Source organism: Gambusia affinis, linkage group LG05, assembly GCF_019740435.1.
Source record: "Gambusia affinis linkage group LG05, SWU_Gaff_1.0, whole genome shotgun sequence".
NCBI lineage: Eukaryota > Metazoa > Chordata > Actinopteri > Cyprinodontiformes > Poeciliidae > Gambusia > Gambusia affinis.
The window spans coordinates 12610845-12637281 of record NC_057872.1 but is presented as its reverse complement, the minus strand read 5'-3'; the positions used below and the strand labels follow the sequence as shown (position 1 = coordinate 12637281).

General features: G+C 39.9%; 1 protein-coding gene across 2 annotated transcripts in view; it reads left to right on the top strand.

Moving 5' to 3' along the window:
- The window catches only part of lars2 (leucyl-tRNA synthetase 2, mitochondrial), a 38147-nt gene extending 14215 nt beyond the window's left edge, over positions 1 to 23932 (top strand). The window contains exons 7-21 of one of the 2 annotated variants that reach the window (XM_044116455.1): positions 18 to 161; positions 3709 to 3816; positions 5621 to 5780; positions 6058 to 6162; positions 6432 to 6547; positions 6667 to 6950; positions 11385 to 11483; positions 14667 to 14804; positions 14886 to 14989; positions 15795 to 15974; positions 16164 to 16333; positions 17755 to 17832; positions 17931 to 18042; positions 19728 to 19855; positions 22829 to 23932. In XM_044116455.1, coding sequence (XP_043972390.1) covers positions 18 to 161; positions 3709 to 3816; positions 5621 to 5780; positions 6058 to 6162; positions 6432 to 6547; positions 6667 to 6950; positions 11385 to 11483; positions 14667 to 14804; positions 14886 to 14989; positions 15795 to 15974; positions 16164 to 16333; positions 17755 to 17832; positions 17931 to 18042; positions 19728 to 19855; positions 22829 to 23008 — 2106 coding nt within the window. In that variant the 3' untranslated portion in view covers positions 23009 to 23932. The remainder of the gene's footprint in view (positions 1 to 17; positions 162 to 3708; positions 3817 to 5620; positions 5781 to 6057; positions 6163 to 6431; positions 6548 to 6666; positions 6951 to 11384; positions 11484 to 14666; positions 14805 to 14885; positions 14990 to 15794; positions 15975 to 16163; positions 16334 to 17754; positions 17833 to 17930; positions 18043 to 19727; positions 19856 to 22828) is intronic. The other variant, XM_044116454.1, reaches the window with a different exon arrangement.
- The last annotated feature ends 2505 nt before the right edge of the window (positions 23933 to 26437 follow it).

The window sequence follows — 26437 nt, the reverse complement described above, 5'->3', positions numbered from 1 at the left end:
TTTTGTCCGGTATTCAGGCCGTGGTGAACTGGGACCCCGTTGATCAGACGGTGCTGGCAGATGAGCAGGTGGATGAACGTGGTCGATCCTGGAGGTCTGGCGCTCTGGTGGAGCAGAAGCTACTGACACAGTGGTTCATCAAGACTACAAACTATGCTAAGGTGCAAACTGGTTCATGTGCGAGAGCCATATTTGTAAAGTGTGTGTTTGTGTGTAAAAACGAGCAGCGGAGCCCTCTGATAACAATCATGGCTGACACTTCAATAGCAGCAGCTGCTGCCCTGCCTCCCTGCTTCTGTAATCAGACCCCTGGAGACCATCATCTTTAGCCTGGCCTCTCTGTTCAAAGGGGTAAATACATGAGCAGACCTGGGGTTGGTCTGGCTGGCTGATGAAACTTAGCCTTCCTGCACAGGGGTGAGCAGGCCTTCTACAGGGAGCGAAAACTCCCTCTGGACCGAAACATGCACAGGGAACACTGGGTAATGTGTTTTACATGCAGCGCAGGCGTTTGCTCTGTGAGGCACAATGTTCAGCAGGAGCCACATTAACTGGAATGAGTGGGAGTCAACATTTGACCCTACAATATTTGGTACATTTGTAAGAGTAAAAAAAAAAGACTGTTAAATATTTAGTATTTCACTCATAAATAAAGTGGACATTTTTGTAGCATATGACTCCAGAGGTAGGCTTTAAATCTGATGTGTCACAAAAACCGATGATGCATTAAAGTCCATGTTGTGGCTAATTATTCACAAAAACTGTCCTCTACCCACCTAAGAACTGTAATCGGGAAAATAAATCAAGTTTTGCATATTTTTCATAAATAATAAAGGTCATATCAACTTATCAAACTGGCATGTAAAAAGGTAAAATCATCAAATTAGTTGAATGATTAATGAAGTTATTTAAGACGTAATGCATTAAGCAAAAAGAGACATATTTTGTCCCTAATGGCTTTGATGGGTTGAAAGTTAAGCGTTAAACATTCCCCTGCATTGTAATGGGCCAATAAGTTTTGATTGCTTTACCTCAGTTCAAAAAAATCACCTGGAATCAACATCAATCAAAAGTGACTTCCTCTACAACCTTGATTTCTTTTTTCTTTTTTAAGATGATTAGAAAATTCTTAGAAAATTGTGTTGTAGTGACAAAGAAGCAAAAACTCAAAGGTTCCCCAAAAATATATTCCAATTTACAAGAAAGATTCACATTGAGTCTTTATACGCTTTGTGGTTTCATAACATATTTCACTTATTTAGACTGTAATGTTACTGTAGTTTATATTAGAAAATAAATACTTAGCCTTATAGGGGGCGAGAAGTTACTAAAAATGACTCCACTTTTCCACATTTTGCCCACAGACGTCCGTCATCCACTGCTTAGTCTATTACATTAAACCTTAGTAAAATACAATGAACCCTGTGGTTGTAACATGACAAAGTGTGAAGCAGTTCAAGGGTCTACAAGTATTTTGTTTTATTTTTTCAATTCACTATAGCCATTAGTAAATCAATTTTACTCATTTTGGATTTATTGCCTGCCAAGTTTTTCATTTCAGATTAATCTAAAAACATTTTGTCCACCATCAGGTTTTATCCGATTGGCGTAGTCGAAGTTGGCCGTGTGCGACCGTGTCAGAAGAGCGAGTGGAGGTGGAAGCAGCCTACTGTGACAATGTGTTCCTGCATTTCTAATTTTCTCTGACGAGCAGAGAAGTGGGAAGCAAGGAACAGGGAGGTGTTAAGGGAAAGAAGTGAGAAAGACAGATGGAGATGAAAGGAAGGAGCATGTCGAGCAGCAGCGTGCCAAATGAAAAGTGATGTAATTGGACTGCGAGTTTCCTGCGTTTCGTCTGCTCGGCCCCGCACGTGTTCGGGTCCGTTAGACAACATTAACCTGAGACAATGTTCAGTCAGTTTAGCCATCAAGTTGCGCCACGTTGTACAATGGATCTGTTAATAATGAAAAAGTAATGTGCAGCGTGCAGGATGCTAAATTATCAGGTGGCTGAAGGAGAGTTTTTCAATTTCATGCATAATCACACTTTGTAGGGAGAGATATTGTGGACAGAGAGAGTGATTCTCCATTTTTATAGTACTCTGACAGTATTCGTTAAAGGCATGCTCATTCAAGTTTCATCATTTCAGTAAATTGCACTTGAGTTTTGTGCTACAATGTGTTGTATTCTTCTCTGAACGACTTTTTTTCTCTCTCTGAGATATAGAGTAATACTTAGTTTTTGCCATACCATGTTTTTTTTCTCTCACAGTTTTCTTAGTTTCCATAGTAACGCCTGTCCTTGTTGTACATGCTACAGTTATTTGTGCTTCTGTGGCAAATCGGTACTTTTGAGTCGAGGAAAGTAAAAGCAGTTGTTCCCTCTCACTGGAAATCCATCTTTGCTTGTCTGTCATGCCTCCTGGAGTTTATTTTTCATTGCTGGTAACTTTATTTAATGACTCCCAGAGTTTTCACTGATGTCTCACTGATTCAGGTTTATCATATTTATAGTGCCTTACAAAAGCATTTTCCTTCAACGTTTCAAAGCAATATTTTTAATGCTTCGTCCACAAACGCCAATGTATTTCATTACCTGAAGCGTCTAATAGAGCTCTACTGCAAATCTAATAAGACATGACCACCCACATAACCTGACAGTGGGAACACACAGCTTCTATTGGACAGTCCATCAACCATTTCTATGGTGACAGTTGGTGGTGGCAGCATCAGGCTGTGGGGATACGTCTGTTTTTGATTTGATAGAAAGATAAATGGATTAGTCTGTTAGGACAGACGGGACAGATGTTCACCTTCCAGTGGAGCGAGGACGCTAAATGGAGCTACAAAGAAATGATTTGGATCACAGTATATTAATGCATTGCAATGACTCAGTCAGTCCAGATCTAACTCCAAAATAGAAATAGCAGCAAAACCTGAAAATATATTTTCACAGATTCCTCCTATATGACTGATTTTCTGATCTTGCCAGCACAAGGCAGAAATTTCAGTCTGCAGACGTACACAGAGATGCATCACATAATACATGCAGCTTTGAATGCATGCTCGTGGTCTGATTGTCAGTGCATGCCGCACTTTTCAGATTACTTGTAATCTGAGTAGACATAGCATGTCTCTGTTTTCCCAATCTGGAGCAAACATCGGCGTTCGATTCTGCACTCGTGCCCACTGAAGACCCCAGCCAGTGTTTATGTTTGTATCAATAACTCTGTGATGAGGCAGCACACACCGAGAAGCTCCAGGAGCGGGACTGTAGGTAATGGATTGTGACAGACTGAAAGGGAAATAGAGAATCATAACATCTCTCTCCACTGACCAGCTGCGGCTTTTTGGCCCAAGCCTCGTTCATATGCATAGATCCATTTAATCATGCAGAGTAACTGCTGGTATGTGTGGGGGAAAGTGGGCAGTGTGCTCGATCCCACAGAGTTCGTTCATTTCCAGGAAAGTAGAAGTCAGTGGAAGTCGGAATTTTTAAAAATCCCCTTCTGTCCAGCTCTGGTGACGTGGCAGGCTTGTGCCGCTTTGTCCAATAAATTTTTTAATGCTTTGAAAGAGGCCACACTAAACTGTAGTCACGTACTTCTGAGAATATCGCCTTGCCACAGCGAGGTGGAAAATCTGCTGCTTTCACAGTTGTCCAAAGTTGAAAACATGTTTGTCTTCTGTTTTTGAAATGTTTTCCAGCCTCTCCTGGATGCTCTGGAAGACCTTCCTGAGTGGTACGGGGTTAAAGCCATGCAGGCAAACTGGATTGGAGAGTGCACTGGATGCTACTTTGATTTTAAACTCAAGGTGAAACTCATAATTCTCACCATCTTTTAGCTTATGTTTCCACATCAGGAGGTTTTGCCATCACCGCTTTCACCTCTCCATCTATTTTCTGCGTCTTTTTCCCCAAATTGATTGTTCATCTTAAGCTTTGTCTTTGACTCCTCTGTTTACTCATGTATTTGACTGAAAATGCATTAAAAAAGGCTTCAGAATGACGGCTTTATTATTTGCTTTCAACAGCTACACACATTCGTGAGTGGCAATTTTCCCAAACAGATAATGTCACAAATTATGTTTGATTTGTGAAAACCATATTTCTTCGTAAAGAAGTGATTTCAAGCTGAGTGGAAACAATAAAGCCACTGAGATGCCTCTGATTGTCGAAGCATGTTATTCAAAAATGTGTTACTTAAGCTTGTCTCTTTACTTTAGCAGAAATTAAGAAAATTGACAATTTGTGTTTTTCTATCTGTGTATGTAAGAAGGTTTTCTGAGGTAGGATGAATAATTAACGCTGCATTATTAAACTAACTGGATGACTGATTTCAAATCATCCTACACAAAAACTCCATAGTGCATCAGCTCTCTAGGGAGCCAATCATACTTAGTAGTACTTATTGAACCTGATATCTCCTGATAATCAATAATGTTATTTTTTTGATAACATTAACAAGATTATGCTACATACAATCTCAGTGTGTGCAATATTTATGACTCCAAAGTCTTGTTGGAATGCTGTAATTGTTGGTTAATACACTCCAGGCGTCATGAGTTCCATCATTTTGTGCCAATGCAATATCCGTCCTGTTGAATTACGGTAGATACTTCCCACCCGATACGGATTACAGTAATAAAGATTACAGAGTGGGTTGAAAACACACATGAGAATAACAGCAGTGAGGAAAATTTGTTACAATATTGTTGCACCAATCTTCGTCAGTGATGTTGCAATTAATTTTTTTTCTTTCACACAGCCCTATTAGAAAAATGTTTATCTTTCGTAGTGCCCTGTGTTCTCAGTCTCATTACCACTGCCCACCCTTTTCAATTAGGGTGGGCAGTGGTAAATGTGTAAAATGTTTTTCATTAGAAGGTTGAGTAATGAAAAAACTCTCAACTTTATTTAGTCGACCAGTTTATGCACAGTTTGGAGGCGTGTGCTTCTCCATAGCTCCTCAAAACTGTATGCCACTGGGAGTCCATTTGACGTCGATCTCATGATGGCACAGTATTTATTGAGCTCTCGATCATAAGTTGCTTTCAGCTGTATGGTGAGATCCTTGGTGCCTCCTGCCTACAGCCAGCATGACTTGTTCTGCTTTGTATTATCACATGATCAATCCATACCAGAGCCTGCAGGCCACATTTTAAAGATAGGTTTCCACCAATATTACCAGAATCCTCCAACTTGAACCCAGTCTTCATGATAGTGGACAGCATAGATTTCCTCCCGTATGGATGCTCAAAAAGGTCTGTTTCATCACGTGTGACGTGGAGTGCCCTATGTTCTAGATTCACCCCAGAAAACTTCTCGAAGGTCTTGCAGAGATCATCAATCCTCTAGTTGATTTTTAATGTTGTGGTACAATCTAATGGCAGATGATTAAATGTCATAAATAAGAAGTATCTAAAAATAAGAACAAAACGTGGTGATTGAATCACTGATATTAAGTGACTTATAAAACTTTATTTTCTCTCCAAGCTGTGACTGGTATAATAGTTCCAGCCGTATTGTAGAAAAAAGTTAGAAAAGCAGCAGGGGGTGGAAGGTTGCCAAATATTACTTTGCCAATCTTATTTACTCTTATTTATTCCTACTTTGCAGGTCAACGGTAAGGAGACAGGCGAGACCCTGTCAGCGTACAGCTCTGCCCCAGAGATGGTGTATGGAGCAGCTTATCTGGCCATCCTGCCCTCCCACAGGCTGCTGCATGGCAGCAGCTCAGTCCGCTCTCTCCTACAACAAGCATTTCAGCCAGGGCGAGGTTAGTCCGACCCCAAACATTCATTAGATGTCGTGTGGGACACACTCTAAGTTTTTTTTTTTGTCATTATTTGCACGTTGAGGCACTTCACTGCAGAATATGAGACAACTCTTGGAAATGTCCAAGTCTGTGGATTTGAATAAAGATGTTGATGTTGAACATTAACCATATGTTTGTGGAACCTCAATGCACTGCTGTGTTAATTAGCGTTTTGAGAGGAGCCGATATTTCAAGCAAGAACCTTATACTCCTCATCCTCCCTGTGGTTTTTACCCAGACTGCCTAACAGAGGTCACTGCTCTCAACCTGTTCACCAGACAGGAGGTTCCTGTGGTGATCTCCCACAAGGAGGCGTTCGATGACTATCTGGACGCTGTGATTGGTGAGTTCTGGGGATCGTGTTTGCTGCTGGTTGCTACATGTAGAACAGGCTGTTATCAATCTTCTGGAAAGATTTATATCACTGGATATTTGTTCCAATGAAGACAAAAAGCACCAGAGGGTGTTTATGTTGAAGTGCAACCCATATGTAGGATTACTCTAGAGGCAACTTCTCCTTTTTGCTATTGTAGTCTGTTTGGCGTGACTATTTGTAAAAACGTAATTTTTTTTTGTTTCTAATTTGTGCTCTTGCTGTTCCTGTTGGGACAGGTATTCCAGATGTGAGTGAGGAAGACCTGTCTGTGGCCAGAGCACTTTATCTGAGTTGGACCACGGTGCTGAAAACCCACAAAGACGGAACACAAACCCTGATTAACTCTCAGGAGGTCAGCAGCGATGATGATGATGATGATGATGATGTCCATAAGAACAGCACTCTAGTTAATTTTGTCTTACTCTTTAGAAAGACAAAAACGTTTATTATTTTTTCGTGGTCTCTGTGTAGTTCTCAGACTTCACCAGGGAGCGGGCGTTGCAGTCCATTACCCAGAAGGCCAGAGAGCAGCGAGTCGGGGGCCATCTTACCAGCTCCAAGCTCCGAGACTGGCTGATATCCAGACAGCGTTACTGGGGCACGCCCATCCCAGTGGTGCACTGCGACTCTTGCGGCGCCGTCGCCGTCCCCGAGGAGGAGTTACCGGTTACTCTGCCGAAGACGCAGTTTCTCACAGGAAAAGGGGCGTCACCTTTGGGAGCTGTTCACGATTGGGTCAACTGCAAGTGTCCCAGGTGGGAAAACTGATATTCAGAACACATATTTTTAATCTCCTAAAGAGAATGGTCTAAATAACCTTTTACTCTATCAGTTGTTCCACTCAACAACTTGGTTTTCTCTTTTATATATCAGAGTGGTGACATTCATAATCAACCAAAATCTATGTAACGCTCTTTAATATAAAAGATGAGACCAGCGTCACAGTTGAAAAAGGATTTTTCCTTTTTTTTTTTTTTTTCATTTTACTGTGTTATTTCACTTAAGATAGAGAACAAGCAAAAAGTGCGTCAGACTATGTGAGGCTTATTTGATATGCAAATATTGTTTGCTGTCCTCGGCGTTGTGTGAACTGATATGCACCAGTCTTAGGCAAAGAGTGGAAGATGCTTCATTTGAAGTGAGTCGCTGGTGAGTAAAGAAGGCAAAATAATTGGTCTGAACCCAACCAAAGGCTGTAGCATCTAAATTAATTTCTCCTTTGAGAAATAGAATCAATATTGCTTTTTTTATTCAAACTGTGATATCCAAAAATTTTAATATGTTAGCGGGATATTTATGTTTGACTTAATCTGATCACAGTCTTATTCTTTCAGTCCTTCCAGTGATTACTTAAAATTACTTCTTAAAAATAAATGTACTTTCCTATTTGAACGGAGTAAATCCACGATCCACTTCAAAGTACCATAATCACATTTTAATATGTGATTATTTTATTTTTTCAATTCACTGTAGCCATCAGTAATCAATTTTACTCATTTTGGATTTATTGCCTGCCAAGTTTTTCATTTCAGATTAATCTAAAAACATTTTGTTCACCATCAGGTTTTGTCCGATTGGCGTAGTCGAAGTTTTACTGTACAATTCATTGAGGTGTATGGTTCTATCACATAAAAAGGTGAAAAATATGTGTGTATGTGTGTTTGCAAGGTTTTGCAGAACAAGAGGCTCCATGAATCAGTAAAATAATACACTTCAGATTCGGTTACTAATTATCTTTTCTACTTACAAATATCTTTCATATCTTGTCTGGATAAATTTAATCCGATGGCTTTTCATGTCCTGTTGTCTTTACTCACAGTAAATCATCCCCCTAAAGAGGTTTTAAATAAATTATCATATCATCGCTTTAACCCAAAGTATTCCAGGCATTAGCGCACAGAAGCCCCATTTAGATGCTTGATATTGTTTATGGGAGTCTGTCTTATTTATTTATTTATTTTTTTTACACAACATGAGCGATCGGGGAAATTATGTGGAGTTCTGTGAGTCAGAATTGAATTATGTGCGAACCCTCTCCGGTGACTGTCTCTGCTCCGCATTTCCTGTGTTTCCTCAGGAGACTGGCTCCGACAAAACGAGCCTGCTGTCAGGCGGCTTTACAAGAACACGGGGCGCTGACAGAGAGTCTGCAAATTGTGTGATTAATGCTTTTTGTTCAGGCTGACTTATGCAATGAGTGGCATGTGTGGCAGGGGCTGCATGAGATGATGTCGGAGGTTACATAAGCCAGCTGTGCCTCGAAAGCGGCACACAGAGGGAGAACATGCACACGCATGAACCCCCCCTGCACATAGACATCATTTCACACACACACACAGATATGCTCTTTCTCCACTCAGCGACTCGGTGGATGTGTTTGGAAATGCACGACGACTACTCCTCTGGCGCCTCCGGAGTCCCTCACTGACATGGGAATCCCTCTCTGAATACGACTAATCACCGTCAGGGCTCCATGTTGATTAAAACAAAGGCCTACTCAGTCGCAGATGGCACAAGTCATCAGATTGTGTTCACTCGAAAGTTGTTAGAATTGCTCCCCATCAGCAATGATTGATGGTAATAATCGGCGAAGACGCCGTTATCTCCCCTCCACCCATCTCCCCCTCAGTTGTTAAGTGTCTGTCGAAATTTGTTCCCTTCACTCATGGACCGTGTCCAATTAAAGTTTGAGTGGGGCACAGACGAGCGGGGTTGGTGAAAGAAGTGGTTTTTATCTGTCCTTGAGGAAGTCATTTCCTGCGCGCTCATCTCGTCTCCGACCCTCCGCAGATCTGTAAATTAGCCTGCCAACTGAACCCTGCTTCAGCTTTCGCCTGATTAGGAGAGCGTGCCTGCATATGTGTGTGTGGTTTCTGTGTTTGTGAGAGCTTTATGGATCCACAGGTAAACAGAGAGACCACCTGGTCCGCAGAGCACCAACACATTGGGGCAGGCAGGCCCACAGACACACAACAGATGGAGCTCTGTTTTCTCTGGGAAGAGGAGCTTTATACAGTGGGCAGCTGCCTCCTTTCCCGCATCTGTTCGAGAGCCTTTTGGCTCTTTCTGGCTCGTACTCTAAAGGCACTCTTTAAATACTTATGGACACACAGATTTAGATAGCTAGTTTAGGTGTTGGGATCCTCTGAGAGCTTAGAGGACTGTTATCATCAGACAGAAAGCTTTTCTGTTTGGTATCACTTGGAAAAGTATTTCACACTTTGTCTCGTAACAACATCAAACTTTAATATATTTTAATGAAATGGTATGTGATAGACTTACAAAAGATATTAATAGAAACAGGGGTTTCAAATTTTTTACAAATAAAAGCGAAACATGCGCAGTAGTGCTGTAGACTGCTGTGTCAAGTTTCTTTTTGCGTATCTTTCTCCCAGCTTTGCACATCTAGAGACGTCGAGTCTTTTGTTATTTGGAAATTTGTCAAGCTCAGTCATATTCGGCAAAGTATTTGAGAACATTCTTGACCATATTTAGCTCTGAGCCATAAATGGGACATTCCTACACATGAGTGTGCTTTGATCGAAGCGATTCAGTCTAATTCTGTCTGTATGTTTACAGCCATTGTCCTGCTGGAAAGTGAATCTCTGGGCCAGCTTTATCTCTTTTGTGGCTGAACAATTCTTTTCTAAGATTCTCAATCATTTGGCTTCATCCATTTCTTTTAAAATCTGAATAGTTTCCCTGTTCTTACTAACTAAAAATATCCGTAAATCATGATTCTGCCATTGCTATGTTTCTCTATGGGGATGACATGTTCAGGGTGATGTACAGCTTTAGTTTCCTTTTGTAGTTTTTTCTTTCAGCAAGAAAAAAAAAGAACTCATTCTGCCACTCTTCCATTGAAACCAGACTTTTTAACAGGTTCTCCCATCTGATCTGTGATTCTCTGCAGCTCCTCCAGAGTAACAGTGGGATTTTTAGCTGCCTCGCTCATTAATGTCCTCTTCTTACTCAGTCAGTTTAGCTGGGTGGCAGTGACGGATAGGCAATTTCTAAAGGCAACTGATTGCTCTGGAGTTTATCTAGGAGTATCAGAGTGAAGGGAACTGAACACAAATCTACGTCACAGCTGTCAGATTTTCATTTTGAATCATTTTCCGTACAATTTACAATTACTTTTTACTTGTGTTGGTTTATTACATAAAGTCAATAAATCGTTAAGTGATGTTTTATGGTTTTAATAAAGTTAATGTAATGTAGTAATCAATTGGTCTTTAAAATAAGAAAGATGTTTGCAGATCTTTAGTACATTTTTGTTTTTAATTTAAGGGACTCTGCTTTTTTTAATATTTTTTTTTTTATTGATGGCTGATTCTTTGTTAAACTGCTGAGATTTCTTCCCATGAAACAACACCTGGCTTCCAAACGTTAACCTTGCTACACCTTAGGCTTGTTGCCTGGCAACCGTCAGCTCTTACCTCATCATTACATCCTTATTATAGACTAGTATGGTAGGTGGTCGAGGCGTTTGTGTCTCCCAGTGAGTCTTTTGGTGAATATGTGATTTAAAAGTTTCGCTGTGAGACGGGAAATGTTGGACAGACAGTGACACAGACGGTGCAGGAAGCTGCACCAGCCGCTCCTCGCTCTGTGGCAGAGCTCTGAGCTGTTTTTCTGTTTATCTTTCTGGGACTGTGATTTGAAATCAGCTGAGACTCATTATAAACTAAAAAGGCAGACACTCACTGTTCCATGAAATGCTTTAGTTCTAAAGCAAAAAAAAAAAAAAAAAAAAAGAAGAAGAAAGAAAACACCCTTCAGAAGCTCTCCTCTCTGACTGTCTTTGTCAGCGTCCTTCCCTGCATTGTGGAAGGGCTGCTGGCAGATTCACGTTGAACATCCAAAGTGCTGTGTGGCTTGGACAGAAAGGAGCCACGAGGCGGCATTTCCAACTCAAACACCCCATCAGAACTGAGGCCTGTCCTGTTAGCACAGCCTGTTAGTAGGGGCACAGGAACAGAGCTGTGCTGCCAGTCGGGCTTCAGCCGTGCTGTTCTGCAGAGACGTGACCCTTTCAGCCAGATGGAATCAGTTTTAGAACATCAAACACACAAGTTTGTCTGAGCCCCAAAAACACGGCTCATTCGTTCGCTCTGATTTGTCCAACTAATATTAACCGATGCCCCGCTTCTGCCAACTCTCTGTGTTTTTTTCCCCTCCCCTGGTAGATGCAAGGGCCCTGCCAGGCGGGAGACCGACACCATGGACACGTTTGTGGATTCGGCCTGGTATTATTTCAGATACACAGACCCTCACAACAGGGACAGGTTTGTGCCATTTCCTCACCCCTAACAAATTCATTCATTGATAACTCATCAATTTATAATTCATCCATTGCACCGATTAGTGGTTGTGTCTGAATTCATAGAACCTAATCAGTCTGGAAATGTCTGCAATAAAATCGTTGAACTTTAATTTTGATACAGTGAATTTTGGATTAAAAACAGAGCGATAACTTTGTAACTTAAATTGGCGGAAGTACAAAATTCTGACAGGAAATGTTTTGAAACACTTTTTGGTGAATTTGATCAATTTCATCATGTAAATTAATATGCATTGTGTACTGTCTTTTTTTTTTTTTTTTTTTTACTTTAAATGTTCACACACTGCATTTGCTTTTACTCACAAACTTGAGTAAAAGTTTTGCTTTCTTCCGCCAGAGATTACGGTGCCGTGGCCGTCACCTGCTGGGATGGTGGCGATACCCAGAGCTTAACAAAAGAGATTAATTTCCCATTGCCCTGCCCTTGCAGTAAAGCTGCTTTGCAACAGAACGGACTGCTTTCTCTGTTGCTTTAGAGAGCCGGGCAGATTATGGCACAACAGAAAAAGCAATTACACTATTTGTGCATTTCAGTCAGCCCCGCTGAGCCTTTCACGCAGAGAGGAAGGAAGATGAAAAAAATAAGAGATGTTCAAAGTTTGTGGAAACAGATTACAATTTTGGGTTATGTGGCACTCTGTGTGTGGCTGAGTATTGCAGTTCGGTTTCCTACAAGCAAGCTAAATAGTTTCACATTTTGGGAATTTCTTTTTTCATCTGGAGAGACCCTACTAGCCACAGAGGGAAGGTGAGAGTCAGAGAGGTGTGAAGGAGACAAATGACTGGTGTTAAAAAAAGACACAGTGAGATAGCAGCCTGCCTAAAAGAGCGTCATTAATGCTGATTATCACTAGAGCCAGGCTAACCGCATGCAGCAGACCTGTCAAGATCCAAGACACAGTTTGACTCAAGTGTTAACATGTTTGCTTCTTTTTCTCTGTGAGAGTGAAGCCAGTAAAAGGAATGATGAATCAGGCTGATCCCTGAATGTCTGTGCGTCAGAATCAGCCTGCCCTCTGCAGGACGACCCTGGGAATGTCTGTGGCCAAGCTCACGTGCAAATGCATTCCAATAAATTTATGGACATATTATTATGTCTAGTTTCCTTCCCCTCTAGTGAATAATTCAGCAGCACTATTTATAAAAGAAATGTTTTAGTTAAATCTAAGCATCAAATTCACTCCCCTTTCATTTTTAATGCTTTCTGATTGTCTCAATCATATTTTTATCCAGATTTAAGTCCAGCCGTTGACTGGGACATTGTCACACCTGGATTCCTTTCTTCTTTTTGCCATCTTGTTATAGATTAGCTGCTCTCCTCGGGGCCGTGGTATTGTCGAATGACCCAAGTTGAGCTTCAGCTGTTGGAAAGGTGGCCTTCCATTAAACGTCTTGAATACTTTGGTATATACAGAAGAGTTCATGGTCGACATATTCACTGGCAGCTGCCTACGTCCTGTCAAGGCCACACAGGTCAAAGTCATCAGCTCTTCACAGTTGAAACATTTTCCTGTGTATTTTTCTTTTATAAACAAAGATTTCTAGTGAGGTCTGATCAACCTGAGGTGTTTCTGCTGGGGTTTTGGTTATAACTTTCCTCATTGTGCAATCTGATCCTGGTGTTATCTTGCTTGATCATCTACTCTGGAAAGATTTACAGTTGTCATGAATTTCCATGTGTATGTCATTTCTAACTTTTCGCTGATTGATGGGTAGCTACAGTTGTTTGGCTAAAATTGTCGCTCTGGTCTGTCCTTTGCTTTTCTGTTCACAAACACCTGAGTGCTGCACTTCAGCAAACTGCCAAGCAATTTCTTTGTTTAGACCTGCAGATTTACATGTGATTGGTATATCAGGGTAGCTTCACAAGACCATTGATTTCTCTTTTATCGCAATAGAAGAACAGAGCTTAGATACTTTCTAAGGCATAATATGTAATGTATTGTTCCTCAGTGTTTGGACTTACAGATGCCCACAAATTTGCTGGCACCAATCAAAAGCAATCCAAATAAAATATTAAAACCATTTGTGAAATGGCTTGAAATGACTCATTTTTTATTCCATATCCAAGTCGAACGATACTCAATGGACTCACAGAGCTTTGATTTATTCTCAGCCATGACTGTGTGACGTTTGGAGACTTAATGCTCAAATAAAGGCTTCTCTGTTCCAAGAATCAGCAACTCAGCCCCTAAACTGAACTGAGAAAGCTTCAGTAAACGTTGAGCTGATCTAACTTGTCTGAAGAATACAGTTTCTTCTCATCAAACCAATAGATATTCTTCCCTAAACATTGTGGCTTGTTAGCATCCATTGTGTTTATTTCCTGTGGCTTTTCTTGTGTCTTTTGATAATAGTGGAGCTCTCTTGGGTCTTCTTCTACGAAGACTGCTGTGTTTTGTAATGGGACGGATGTTGCGATCAGAAAGTGATGTGCCTCGACCTTGGAGTTCAACTCAAGTGGATTGGGTCCTTGAATTTCTCCCTGCCAATCTGTCTGATCAACTGGGAGTTGCATTTCCTCTTGAGTAAACATCCTGGGAGGTTGGCCACAGTCCCAAGCTGTGTTCACAGGAACACGAAGCTTCTTAGAAGTCCTGTGGAGGTTTTGCAGCCTTAACCCTTAGCATGTCTCTCAACTCCTCAGATAGGTTTCCACTTTGCTTTCTCTGGGTTTGATGGACACAACAATCCAAAACAACCCGGCAGCTTTGTTTTTGTTCTTTTTCAATAGCCCTAATGGCTGGTGAGCAGTTTGAAGGCACCCAACGCTAACTCTAAATAGGATTAAAACATGACCTTGATACAATGATTAATAGTGTCTCTTTGGTTGCCAGCTAATCTATTTGTTCTGTTTTAACATATCTTTGTAGAAGAAACAAAAAATTATTTCTTTTCACAATTTTATTTCTTTCAGTGATGAATGTTTACATTAAACAGTTGTTTTTAACTTCATCGCTTACTAGAACAAATGAATCATTATTTTCATAGACTGGGAGAGTAACAAACAAAGTTGTCTGTAAGTTTTTTTTTAAGAACATATTAGGGATCATAAGGACATTACTTCAGGATTCTATATATTAATTCAGCTTTGTTACTAAAGAATAAATGTACCTTCTTTCTGCAGACCTTTTGAGCGTCAGCTAGCCGATCACTGGCTGCCAGTGGACGTATACGTCGGCGGGAAGGAGCATGCCGTTATGCACCTGTATTACGCCCGCTTCCTCTGCCATTTCTGCAAGGACCAAGGCCTTGTGACTCACAGGTGGACTGCATTTGCATATCTTCTCCTGGCATGCATGTATATTTAATTTGCACATCAGCTTATGAACCTTCTGCTCTGCAGGGAGCCGTTTTCAAAACTTTTGGTTCAAGGTCTGATCAAAGGTCAGACATTTAAGCTGGCAGGCAGCGGGCAGTACTTGAAGAAAGAGGAAATCGAGTTCACAGGTACGCTGCACCTCGGTCTGCTGAGTGTTTGTTAATGTGACGCATTTTTAATAGATGGGTGAAGAGAGCTTCTGTTCATGGAGTTCAGCAAATAAAACAAAGAGGTCTCTTTTTTTTTTTTTTAGCTCTTTTAGGTTTTCAAAAATTTTTTAATAGTAAGCCCTTTTTGTTTAATTGTACTTTCCTGTACTTATTCCCAACCTAGTGACATTGTAACCTGATTACAAAACTAACAAAATATGTGACTAAGCTTAAAGTATTACATAAATAATTTCACTCAAGAATATTCAGTCTACAGCTTAGAAATTGAATAAACAGAAATCCCTTATCTGATCATACAAAAATTGGCATGTATGTTCATGTTTCTTAACCTGATCGCATTTTGTCACATTGCAAAACAAATTCCGCTTTCTTGTGAGATATTAGCAGTATTTTATCGTTGCGGTGTTAGTTCTCAAATGAACCCAGAGGCCTTCATAGAACTGCAACTGGATTTTATTTAGAGGTATCAAAGTTTAGGGGCTTAATACAAATGCACACCACACATTTTTGCTTTTTTGTTCTTTTTTAGATTTGAAAACTCTGTGTACTTTGGTTGTCAGACATAAAACCACAAAAAACATGATAAAATCTAAAAACATTCAAGGGGTCTGAATGCTTTTTCAAAGCATCGTAGTTTTCTTTTATCCAATATTGCTAAACATGGCAAACAATAGCTATAAATCCATGACATTTTATGTGTTAACTTTATGATGTTGTTGCTCTTAAAAATGAGATTCCTGTAATGGCAAATTTTATGATCCAGGGAAGGGGCCGGTGACTCTGAGTGGTGGCGGAGTCGAGGTGACCTTTGAGAAGATGAGCAAGTCAAAACACAACGGGCTGGACCCTCAGGAGGTGGTGCAGCAGTACGGTGTGGACACCGTCCGTCTCTACATCCTTTACGCTGCTCCTCCCGAGCAAGACATCCTCTGGAACGTCAAGAGTGAGTCTGGCTGCTACTGCAAAATGACACGGACAAATTAAGTCATCAATGAATTTAAATTAGGTGCCAGGTTATTATATAGTGATTTTGTGAAAGTATTTTTTTGACAACATAATTGTCAGAATTTCTAGGTTTTTCTTTACCATGAAGTGTCAGAATATTCTTTCTGTCCTCTTGTCTGTGTTCCAGCTGATGCACTTGCAGGGGTTCTGCGTTGGCAGTCTCGACTTTGGCAGCTTGTGACAAAGCTAAGAGGAGCTCGACAACTCGGTAATGTCCCGAACCCCTCGCTGCTGAAAAAGAAAGAGCTTGGAGAAGTCAAGAAGATCTGGGCAAACAAGAACTACGCAGTTCAAGAAGTGGGTGTTTTTTTATTGTTGGCTAGCTAATTTTATTAATAATATCAGCTAAAGTTTTCCTGTGTTTTAAAAATGAACTTTTAATCACGTCATTAAAAAGTGAGATTGAAGGAGTTCTTACCAGCAGGGGGCAGAAATGAGCTCTCATTTGAATTCCCAGATTTTTTTTTTTTTCCAAAAGTTATTTATTCAAATATTCTGTGACATTTAAACTTCAAATTATCTTTTAAAAAGTCTTCAATTTCCAGAGCATCTCTCAGCCTTTTAGGGATAAATAGAAAATGATTTTAGGAGATTTTGTGAAATGCTAATTAATGCATCAAAGCATCGTTTTTATTTGTTTGTTTGTTTAGGTTTTTTTGCGAACAAATATACAAAATTATAAGATCATACGTGTTTTTTCTTTAAGTTGTATTTAGTGTAGGAGATTCTAGTCCATATTTGCTGGTCTGAGGGTTATAACTATTGAAACAGACGTGACTCAAGTTAGTCAACTGGTTGAAAAGTAGTGAAAGAATCCTATACTACATTACTAAAATGTAAGGCGATTTCACATAATTGTTTTGTGGAATTGGAGGTCAATGCAGAAAGATGCTTTTTTTCTGTTTTTGCTTTTGTGTCACATTTAAATAGATCATCAAACTGATTTTGATGTCAGACAATGATGACCTCAGTGACAAAAATTTATTTTTTATATGATTATTTCACATTGGAAGGAAAAAAAAACATGGTTTAATCATGACTACTGCAGTTTTTGGACAGAATAGTTCATTTTTTATGAGACAATCCAACGGCTGATGATTGCCTAACAAATCCCTGAAATAGGACCTGTCTGACAACATGAGGTAGGCTTGTAAAAACTTTGTGAAAATCTGTTCTGGAGGTTCTGGAAGAAGAAGTCTTGCATGACATTTGGCATAGAAAGTGCAAGCATAGATAGGCTGTTGTTCTCAGTTACAAAGTATATACATGATCATAACCTCAGTAATACATTACTCATCACACGCTTCCCAGTCGTGTTGATGAATCTTTCGCAACCTGATACCCCTAGAGTAAAGAGCAACAGCAGAAGAGGACGGAAATTGATTTTAAATCTACTGTGTCTCCTTTCACACTTTATAAATAGCTCCTCCCTGCTGCCAGGTTGGATCCCCCTCCCTCTGCATGTCGGATTCGCTTTTAAAGGACCTCAGGTTGTTTGCTAAAAGCCCTTAAAGCTGAGGCCGTCCTTTGATGCGTCTCACAGAAAAGCCACACTGATCAAGCTTCTTCTCAGGCGTTTCTAAAATGGGTTCTTCTCCCCGGAATGGGAACACTGGGCCTAAAGTTCTTTCATCCATATTACACATCCTGTGTCTAATAATAAAATGCAAAATGCCAATTTAATTGGTCGAATCAGCTTATTGTGTTCATATTTTCAGGTTACAGCTCACTTCACTAAAGACTTTCTGTTCAACGCAGCCCTCTCTCGTCTAATGGGCCTTACCAACACGTTGAGTGTGAGCGTGTCCTTCATTATCTCCAACAAATCTGTCTCGGTTACTGTTTAAAACATGCTACGTATCTCACATTTTAACATGTCATTCTGGGTAATTAGAGTGCATCAGTTCGAGTCCTACAACACAGTGTGGAGTTTGAGGAAGCTCTGGCTGCCCTTGTTATAATGACGGCACCCATGGCTCCTCACTTGGCCTCTGAGCTTTGGGCAGGTGAGTGACATTGTTTCTGCTAATTATGACTCAACCGTTTACACACATGTGGTGGAGTGTGCGTTTCAAGAGCATGATTTCTACATCAGCTATTATGCCATTGCCAGAAAAACAGGGTGCCTGTTTTTATTTGACATGTCCATGAGGTCCTTCTGAATTAAAAAAATAGTTATATAATTAAAATCCCAAAGGGGCTCACTTTAATACTGATGACATTTTAAGCATTGGTTAGGGAAGCTTATAGTAAAATTTTGGATAATGTCAGAGGAAGTAACATCTGACAAACACATCTAGCATAGTAATACCTATTCTTATAGCCAGTTTAACACTATCACAGTGCCATTCACAGTTATTGGCACATTCAGTGAAAGATGTGCGAACACCTTAATATAGATGCATATTGTACTACAGAAGCTTAATCTCACACTAACAATTGTAAAAGGGCTTGCAATTTTAGGATCCCCATCATATTTATTCTTGTTTTGTGTAGTTCTGTTATTCTGGAGGAAAAGGCCCACAGCATCACAGATCCTCCTCTATATTTAACTGTGCTTTCCATATAGTCCTCCCTTTTGTTTGCTGTTCTATAACAGGACTTTGGAAATTCATCTACCTTCCCTACCATCCTCTTCACTGGAGGGTTCTGTAGGATCTCGTCCAGCTTTGTGGATAGTGGACATTAAAAATGGGTCCAAGTTTAAAACCCAGAGAAACTAGAAGTTAGAAATTAGCAATTAGAAGTTTTGAGAACCTTGACTTCTTTAAAAAAAAAAAATCAAAAATAAATCAAGAATTGAAGAAAAGTGTAGTCGCACTTAATTGTTGTGGAAAAGCAATATTTATGTCGTGTCATTTTCTTAATTTATTTTCTTACTGAGGGATTGTTTTTCTCACTGAATGGCTGCATTTAAGTTAAAGGTTGGGTTGTTCTAACTATGGAGATTACGCTACAGCAATCATTTCATAAATTTTTACACCTCTTTACAAGCGATGCTAAGAGATGTGTCCATGTCTGTTCAGCACATTTTAGCTGGAATCATTTACCTCTCTGTTTAGCAGTAAACCTGCTGCTCAACAGTAGGTTTGACGTTTTGTGGTGAGTGAACAATAGAGAGGAAAATCTAGTCTTACCTTTTGTGCCTCATGTGGAAACTTGGCTGGGTACTAGCCTATATTGTTGTTGACACATGCACGTACATACGCTTTCAACACACTGGAAAAGCACACGGGTCCAGCTGATGGGCAGAGTCTGGAAAACCTGACAGATGATGGCTGGAAGGAAGTAGTGCGTGTTCAGTTTTGTTTGTGCTCATGCATTTCAGTTCCTAAAACAGTTCATAAACAGGACAGAACAACGCGACCTCTGCTGCACTCAGCTGTGCTGGGCCTTTCATTCTGGGTAGCTTGCGTGATTTTACACACCCACACCCACACACACACTGTTCAGGATGGAGGAAGCACACATCCTTCCTCTGAGTGTGTGCATCATTCTTGCAGAGTGATGCACTGGTTTAACTGGGAGTCAGGAACACGGGGTGCAACGTTTAGCTGATTTTCAGCCTTTTTGTGCCGTCTTATTGTATTTTCCCCCAAACTGTAGTTAAGACATATTTAACAGCTGCTTGCCAGCACCTCAGCATTTCTATATTTAGTATGAATACCCTCCTGTGTTCTCTCCTCCCCAGGTCTTTGCAACGTGACGAGCCCCCAGGGCCCCCTGCTGCTGCGGGGAGGCGATGTCTTGCAGCAGCCCTGGCCAAACGTGGACCCCAAGTATCTGGAGGCCCCTGAATTTGTGGAGCTGTCTGTGCTGGTAGGATTGCATGAATGCTGACAAACTCACTGATGCGCTGAGGATTTATTAGCAACTGGAACATTTAATAAAAGTGACAAACTTTGTCTGATACTTAAGGAAAGGATTTTAATTGTGCCTGCCTCTTGTTGCATACTGCAGTTTAAAGCCGTAATGTTTTCCTCATGTCTGGTTTAGACTAATGTGTATCAGCTTTGGTCTAGACACTCTCAAGAAATCTGAACTGTACATTGGTAATAATTTAATTATCACAACATGAAAAATCCAGTTTGATGAGTCTTTAGTCATTTTATTTTGAAAGTTCAGCATTATCTGTTTTACATTACTGGTTTGGGTCAATTATTTCATAATTGACATAATCTATGAATTATTGACCTTCTGTTAAGAATAATTATGTTCAAGCCTTATTTTGAAAAGCCATCATTATGCCATTTCCCTGATGGTTTAGTTCCTCAAATAATGTGGAACAAACAGTTGCAGTAACTTATAAAATATTGAGACTTATTTGTGTATAACAAATTTACTGTTTTTTTCTTAAACTGATGGTATTTTTTTTTTATTTTGAAAGGGAAATATTGTGCTTTTATTATTACCTGCTTATTACATCTAGTAATATGCCACTATGTTTCAGTTACCCAACCCCTGAAATAGTGGTGCTTTAATTTTGAAAGGTATCAGTGAACTACTTTTTAAAAGTCCAGCTTAAGAACAAATTTTATATTATAAGATTGAGTCTCTAATTTTGAAATACATCTGTTATTTTGGACCTCCAAATGGACTTCACAGTCCATTAGCCTAGGTTTGCAGGTTAGCAACGCCGATGCTGACAAACCTCTTTTAGTAGTCCAATTTACAAATTGGATACATATCATCTGTTTGATGTATTTTGGCAACATAAACACCAAATTGCTCTAATTAATTGCCACTACAGGAACCAATTAAATAAATAAAGAGGTCAAGCAAACTCTTCAAGTTTATTTTTGAGTAATTTCTATTCTAAATATAGCTTTTTCTTGAACACCAAAAACCTTAGCCGTTTTCCACTCAAACTCTCCAACATTTCAGCTCATGATTACTTTCAAACTCTGTAATTTTCAACAGAGACTATAATTAGCCTTAGTGTGCACAAGACTACATTAACGCAAATACCTGTGCATACCAGTTTATGTCCCAGCAGGGCAGTTTAAACTAAACAGGCGTGCTGGTCGTAATTAGGTCTGCAACAGAATTGCGGTGTTATTCCTCACTGGTATTTCCTCTTTGAAGTTCTTTCTTTTTTGGATTGACTGTGAAAACCAGTGAAAGTCTTTGCTTTAGAAATGTGTATGTGTGTGGGTGTGTGGCTTAGTTACTACTCATGTTGTGGAGACCTAAATCTGTCACATCACAAGGGTGTGTCTTCCTTGTGAAGCTTAAAAAGGATGTCCACAACGTGGTGTAAATTTTTCAGTTGTAAAGCTTCAAGCATGTTTTCTGGTTAGATTCAATGAAGACATGCTTGAAGGAAAAGCAAGTCTTTAGGCACAATTGCAGGTAAGGCAATTGGATTCAGCATGAATAGACAAATTGGTCCAGGAAATGAAAATGAACTGTTGTTTCGCCTTGTGAAGGAATATATGTGTATGTCATATGTGCAGATTTATTATCAGTCAGAACTCTGTAGGAGTAATTTGGCCAGTAAAAAAAATAAATAAATAAAATGAGCCCTTTTGACTTTCTGAAGGTTTCCAAAAGTTGCAAAAGTTATTTTCATTCTGGTTGTCTTTTCACTTATTTTTTTTATTCAGTTCTTGCACCTACCTATGGCGGCATGTTGTCAGTGTGAAAATAAAAGCAATTCTTTTAGGTGCTAAATATAACCATTTGTAGCCAATAAATCCTAAAAATAATGTATTTCGGAAACGGAAGAGAAAAGTTGCAAAGACAGGAGTTTAGAGATGTATCAGTATTTAGTTGCATTTTATTTCAAGTTTCCAGCTAAAAGCTCTTCGGCAAAAACGTTTTTTTTTTTCAAGATTGAATTTTTTATGGGTCAGACTTGACATTGACACAAATGACATTAAATATAATGTCATTTGTGATGGTACTTATGCTCACACATTGCCTGATTCTGTAGCCTGTTTTGGCCAAAGGGTGTGAGACTCTGGAGCAACAGGTTGAAGACTCTTAGTCTGAACAATGTATACTAATTTTTCTATTTTCCTGTCTTTTTAACTTAAGCTTTTAGCTACCAATAACCATCACTGGTAGCAAAAGAAAATAATATTCTGCTGTTTTTCATTTCTAAAGAGTATAAAATCAATCTAGACACACATGATATTTGATTATGGCTTATCAGATAGGTAGCCTGCGCTCTGCATTGATTGTAATCCTAAAACTCAGAATTTACTTTCTTTATTTCCCTGAGTTGGTCTGACAGAAGTGAAGATCTCCCGATATTCCCCCTTTTCGAAACTTGGAGTAAGCGCACACGTTTGAACTCCCAGACACTGAGGATAATGAGGCTGGTTTTCCCTTGGACTCAACTGTCTGTTGAGGGATTCCTCGCGCCCTCTTTCTTCTAATCATGCACTTGGGCTTGTCCCAAGTATGTGGGACAAACCCAAGGGAGAATAGAGGCCGTGGCTGAGCTGAGGGGCCTCAGAAACATACATGCATCCACACACCATTAATTTGTAAGCACTTCCAGAGACGTGATCGCGTTCACCATTTGCATGCATGCACTTGCCTCTGAGCACACATGACCGAGTGGCCTTCCCATACCTACCACTAACTATGTGTTTGAAAGAGCGTGGTGCATATGCAGACGTACAGATGGAGTGTGTTATTTTAGAGGGTGTTTTTTTTTTTTTCCATGAAAGAGTTTAGGTACAGATCCATCGGGACGAATGTTTGCCAGATGATGAAAACCTTTCAGAGGAAGCACTCACTGAAACATTCTCTCGTCTCTTACCTTCTGTTTCCTGCCCTCAGATAAACAACAAGCCCTGTGGCTCTGTGACGATCCCTCTGCAGGTGTCCAAAGATCCCAGCCGGGTCCAGCAGCTGGTGATGGAGAGCCCCATCGGACAGAAGTGTCTGAGTGAGCGTGACATCAAGAAAGCCATCCTCTCTCCCAGGACTCCCCTCATCAACTTCCTGGTTAATGAATGATGTATAGGTGTTTACCAGATTGTGTGCAGCACCTGGCGGGCGGTGCCTTCCTCCTGTACACACAGACAGACAAATAATGTTGATATTTTGATATCATATGAGACAGAAGGTATGTTGGTCTGTTAAAATCTCAATGTAAATTCCAAATTATTTATATATTGCAATTTTTAATAAAACATTCAACAAGCACAGTGTGGTAGTCTTTGCAAACCTGACCAGGACAGGTTCAGAAGCCTTCAGTTTTACTCAACCTGTTGATAAATTATGAATCCCAAGTGTCGAGCTCGGACGTCCTTCACACACTCATCAAATGTATAACCTCTTCTGTGCCACCATTTCACACCTCGCTGTTTGGACTGCTTCTCAGCCAACTTTAGATATCCCTTATCGGTGCTGAAAAGCTATTCTCAGCATCACAGAGTGCACATCTAGAGACTGACATTTTTGCACATCCTCCTTTGCAAAATAGTTTAAAGACAGTCAGAAGGATTGGAAGATGTCTGTGAACATTAATTTTCAAGCTTTCCTAGAGGTTCTCAATTGGGTTTAGGTCTGTTTCCACCATAGCTCTGGCTGTATGTTTAGGGACATTAACCTTCTGGAAGGGGAATCTCTGCCTCAATCACAAGTCTTTTTCAGTCTCTACAGGTTTTTCTTGCAGGATTGTTCTAGATTTAACTCCATCCATCAACTCTGAACATCTTCCCTGTTCTTTCTATTACAAAATAATAATGATCACAATAGTTTGATGCTGCCATCACCACCATGTTTCATCATGGGAATGCCTTTCTTCTTGCTGCTCTCCTGTAATGGCCAGGTTTGTGGAGCACACAACCTAAAGCTGTTGTTAGCTGTGAATCTTTACCAGATCCTTGGATTTATGCTGAGACTAAATTAAAAACAAGTGGCTTCTGTTTACTGATTACCTGTGATAGATTTTATTTCGGGGAGTCAGAAGGTTAGACACAGATGGGAACACGCTTTTCTGATAATTAGTTTTGAAACTCAGATTTGAAAAGTTTGTCTATCGAATTATTCTCATTAGACATTGTTATTCAGCGCAACTTTGAGTTAATTTCTAAAAAAAAAGTTCAATGTGTCTGAATATTCTCGTGCGTGAGCTGCTGCTTGGGTTTTAAGAAGCGCTGTTGGGTTCAGCCTGCCATCAAAAGGTGAGTGGGATTTAACTAATGTGGTTGGTTTGGGGTGGGGTGGATCTGTTTTTACTCCGCCATCACATCTTGATTATCTATAGCTGCTCAGTGCCCCATCACCAGCGGCGCCTGTTCATTAGCTCTGTGTCTGTGTGGCAGTGGGCCACCATGACTTGGCCATTAGCGTTGCCCACAAGCCGGAGGCGCTGAAATCTATCTGCGTGCCCACCCACTGGCCTATCTTTAAAGCCTGTGTGAGTAAGCAGTCATCTGATATATGCAAGCGTTTGTCTTTCACAATCTTTCAGTACCCACAAGATTTTTTTTTTGTAGGTGTGTGCTGAAAATTTGCATCCCACACAAGAATTTTCTAATATCAGCATTTTAACAATGGCATCATCTCAAAATACGCCTCTGTGTCATTTCTTAAACTGTATTTGCCCAAGACTAACTGTAGAGAGAGAGCGAAGAGCAAAACATTCCTTTAGCCTCTTTTCATATTTCTGTGATTTATCACCCGCCATCAGGTGACAGGAAGCGCTTTCAGGACGGACAGAATAACAGGAAGAAAGGCCAGGAATAAGAGAACCAGAGCCAAACCTGTTTTAGCTATTCTCGCTGTTAAATATGCACACCTAAGCTCAGCCAAATCCTGTCACAGCACATAATGGAAAGGCCAAGTATAGAGGCTCTTTATCTTCTGTCACTTCAGATTTTTGTTTTCTTTCAACTTCCACAAATGATTTTGTGGAAAAAAAATAAAGTGCACACACAATCTTTCTTTTTTTAAGCTAACATCTGATTTATTTTGAGTCACTGTCACAAGTCGTATAATATTGCAGCACTTTATCAGTAGCATTAGTTTATGCGACATTATTTTGGATTGCTTAGAGCTGCCAGAAAACTCCAAATTACAAGTTAAGATTGAACATATTTCTTCTCATTTTAAGAAATAAGACCTAAGCTGCAGTGATGCATTTCCTCTGACAGTTAATTTTGTCACCGTCGGCCTCCACTATACCATTTAACACATTTTGTCAGCTCTGCAGTTTCCATGACAACTTTGAACAGGGAAGTGCTGCCAGTGACTCATTTTGTCTTCAAACCCCAGCCGTAGCCTTGTGCACCATGAGTTATCTTTAGTGCGTTAAAGTAAATCACTTCCCTTGCTCTTGAGAAACTCTAAAAGACAAAGAAAAAAAAGGGTGAGGCATGCAGCAGTGCAGTCCCAGTCACCCTTCACTGCGCCAGTTCAGTTTCTGGACTGGCTTATGCATTCCCACAGGAGGGCATAGTAATGCTATAGCTCATTAAGCGGGAGGCTGACCACAAGGAGGTTTGATCCTCTGAGGATGTTCCTGACGTCATTTGACTGTCTTAGCAAATTGCAGCTTGTGTTTAGGATAAAGCTAAGTAAATACAAACTGAGTAGAGGCAAACTTGTCAAATTCTAAAACAACAATAATCCCAAATGTTGTCCACAAATATCCATATGGATGTGTCCTGTTTTGCGCTGGAATCTATGCAAAACAGGGCATGTAGTTTTTTTGTTTTTTTTTTGCATTTTTTACAGCATTCTCAAGGCGTCAGTACCAAAACTAAGTGACTGTATCTTGAAATATGGTGGTACTTAAAAGTGTACAGACCCCTGTTAAATTACAATATCTTCATGATGCAAAGAATACAACCACAACAATGTTTTGGCACAGATAATATGACTTTTACCCTGTACAATTAAACTAACAAAACAATCAGTTTCAAAAAAACAAATCATCTGCCCTCACTGTGCATGATTTATATATAATGCTGTGGACTTTTTTTCCCCCCCTGATATTGATACTTTGAGCAATTTTAACTGTTTTGATCTTTTGTAATCAATCTGCAAATCATGGCTATTGACAACTGGATTAATATATTAATATTTCTAATGTTTCTGCTACAAATTTTTCCTTAGCAGGACAATTAGGATGCACTCTGTCTGAATGTATTCTCTTCTTTATGGGGAGATACATATACATTCATGAGTTAATTTGTGTAGTCCGAGAAATCTACAGTTAAATTTTGAGAGCAAGTACAACTTCTGTTGTTTCAAGTGGTTTGTTTTAGTTTTCACATTTGTGCATATTTATGTTTTACACAAAATATTCAGTTTACACTAAATAGCTAGAAGTATCCAATGTTTGTGAAAGCACAATTTGAGCACCTCGTTTCAACATTTTTAATAAAGTTTGATTAAAAACGTTTATATGATATATAAATACAGTGATTACAATCT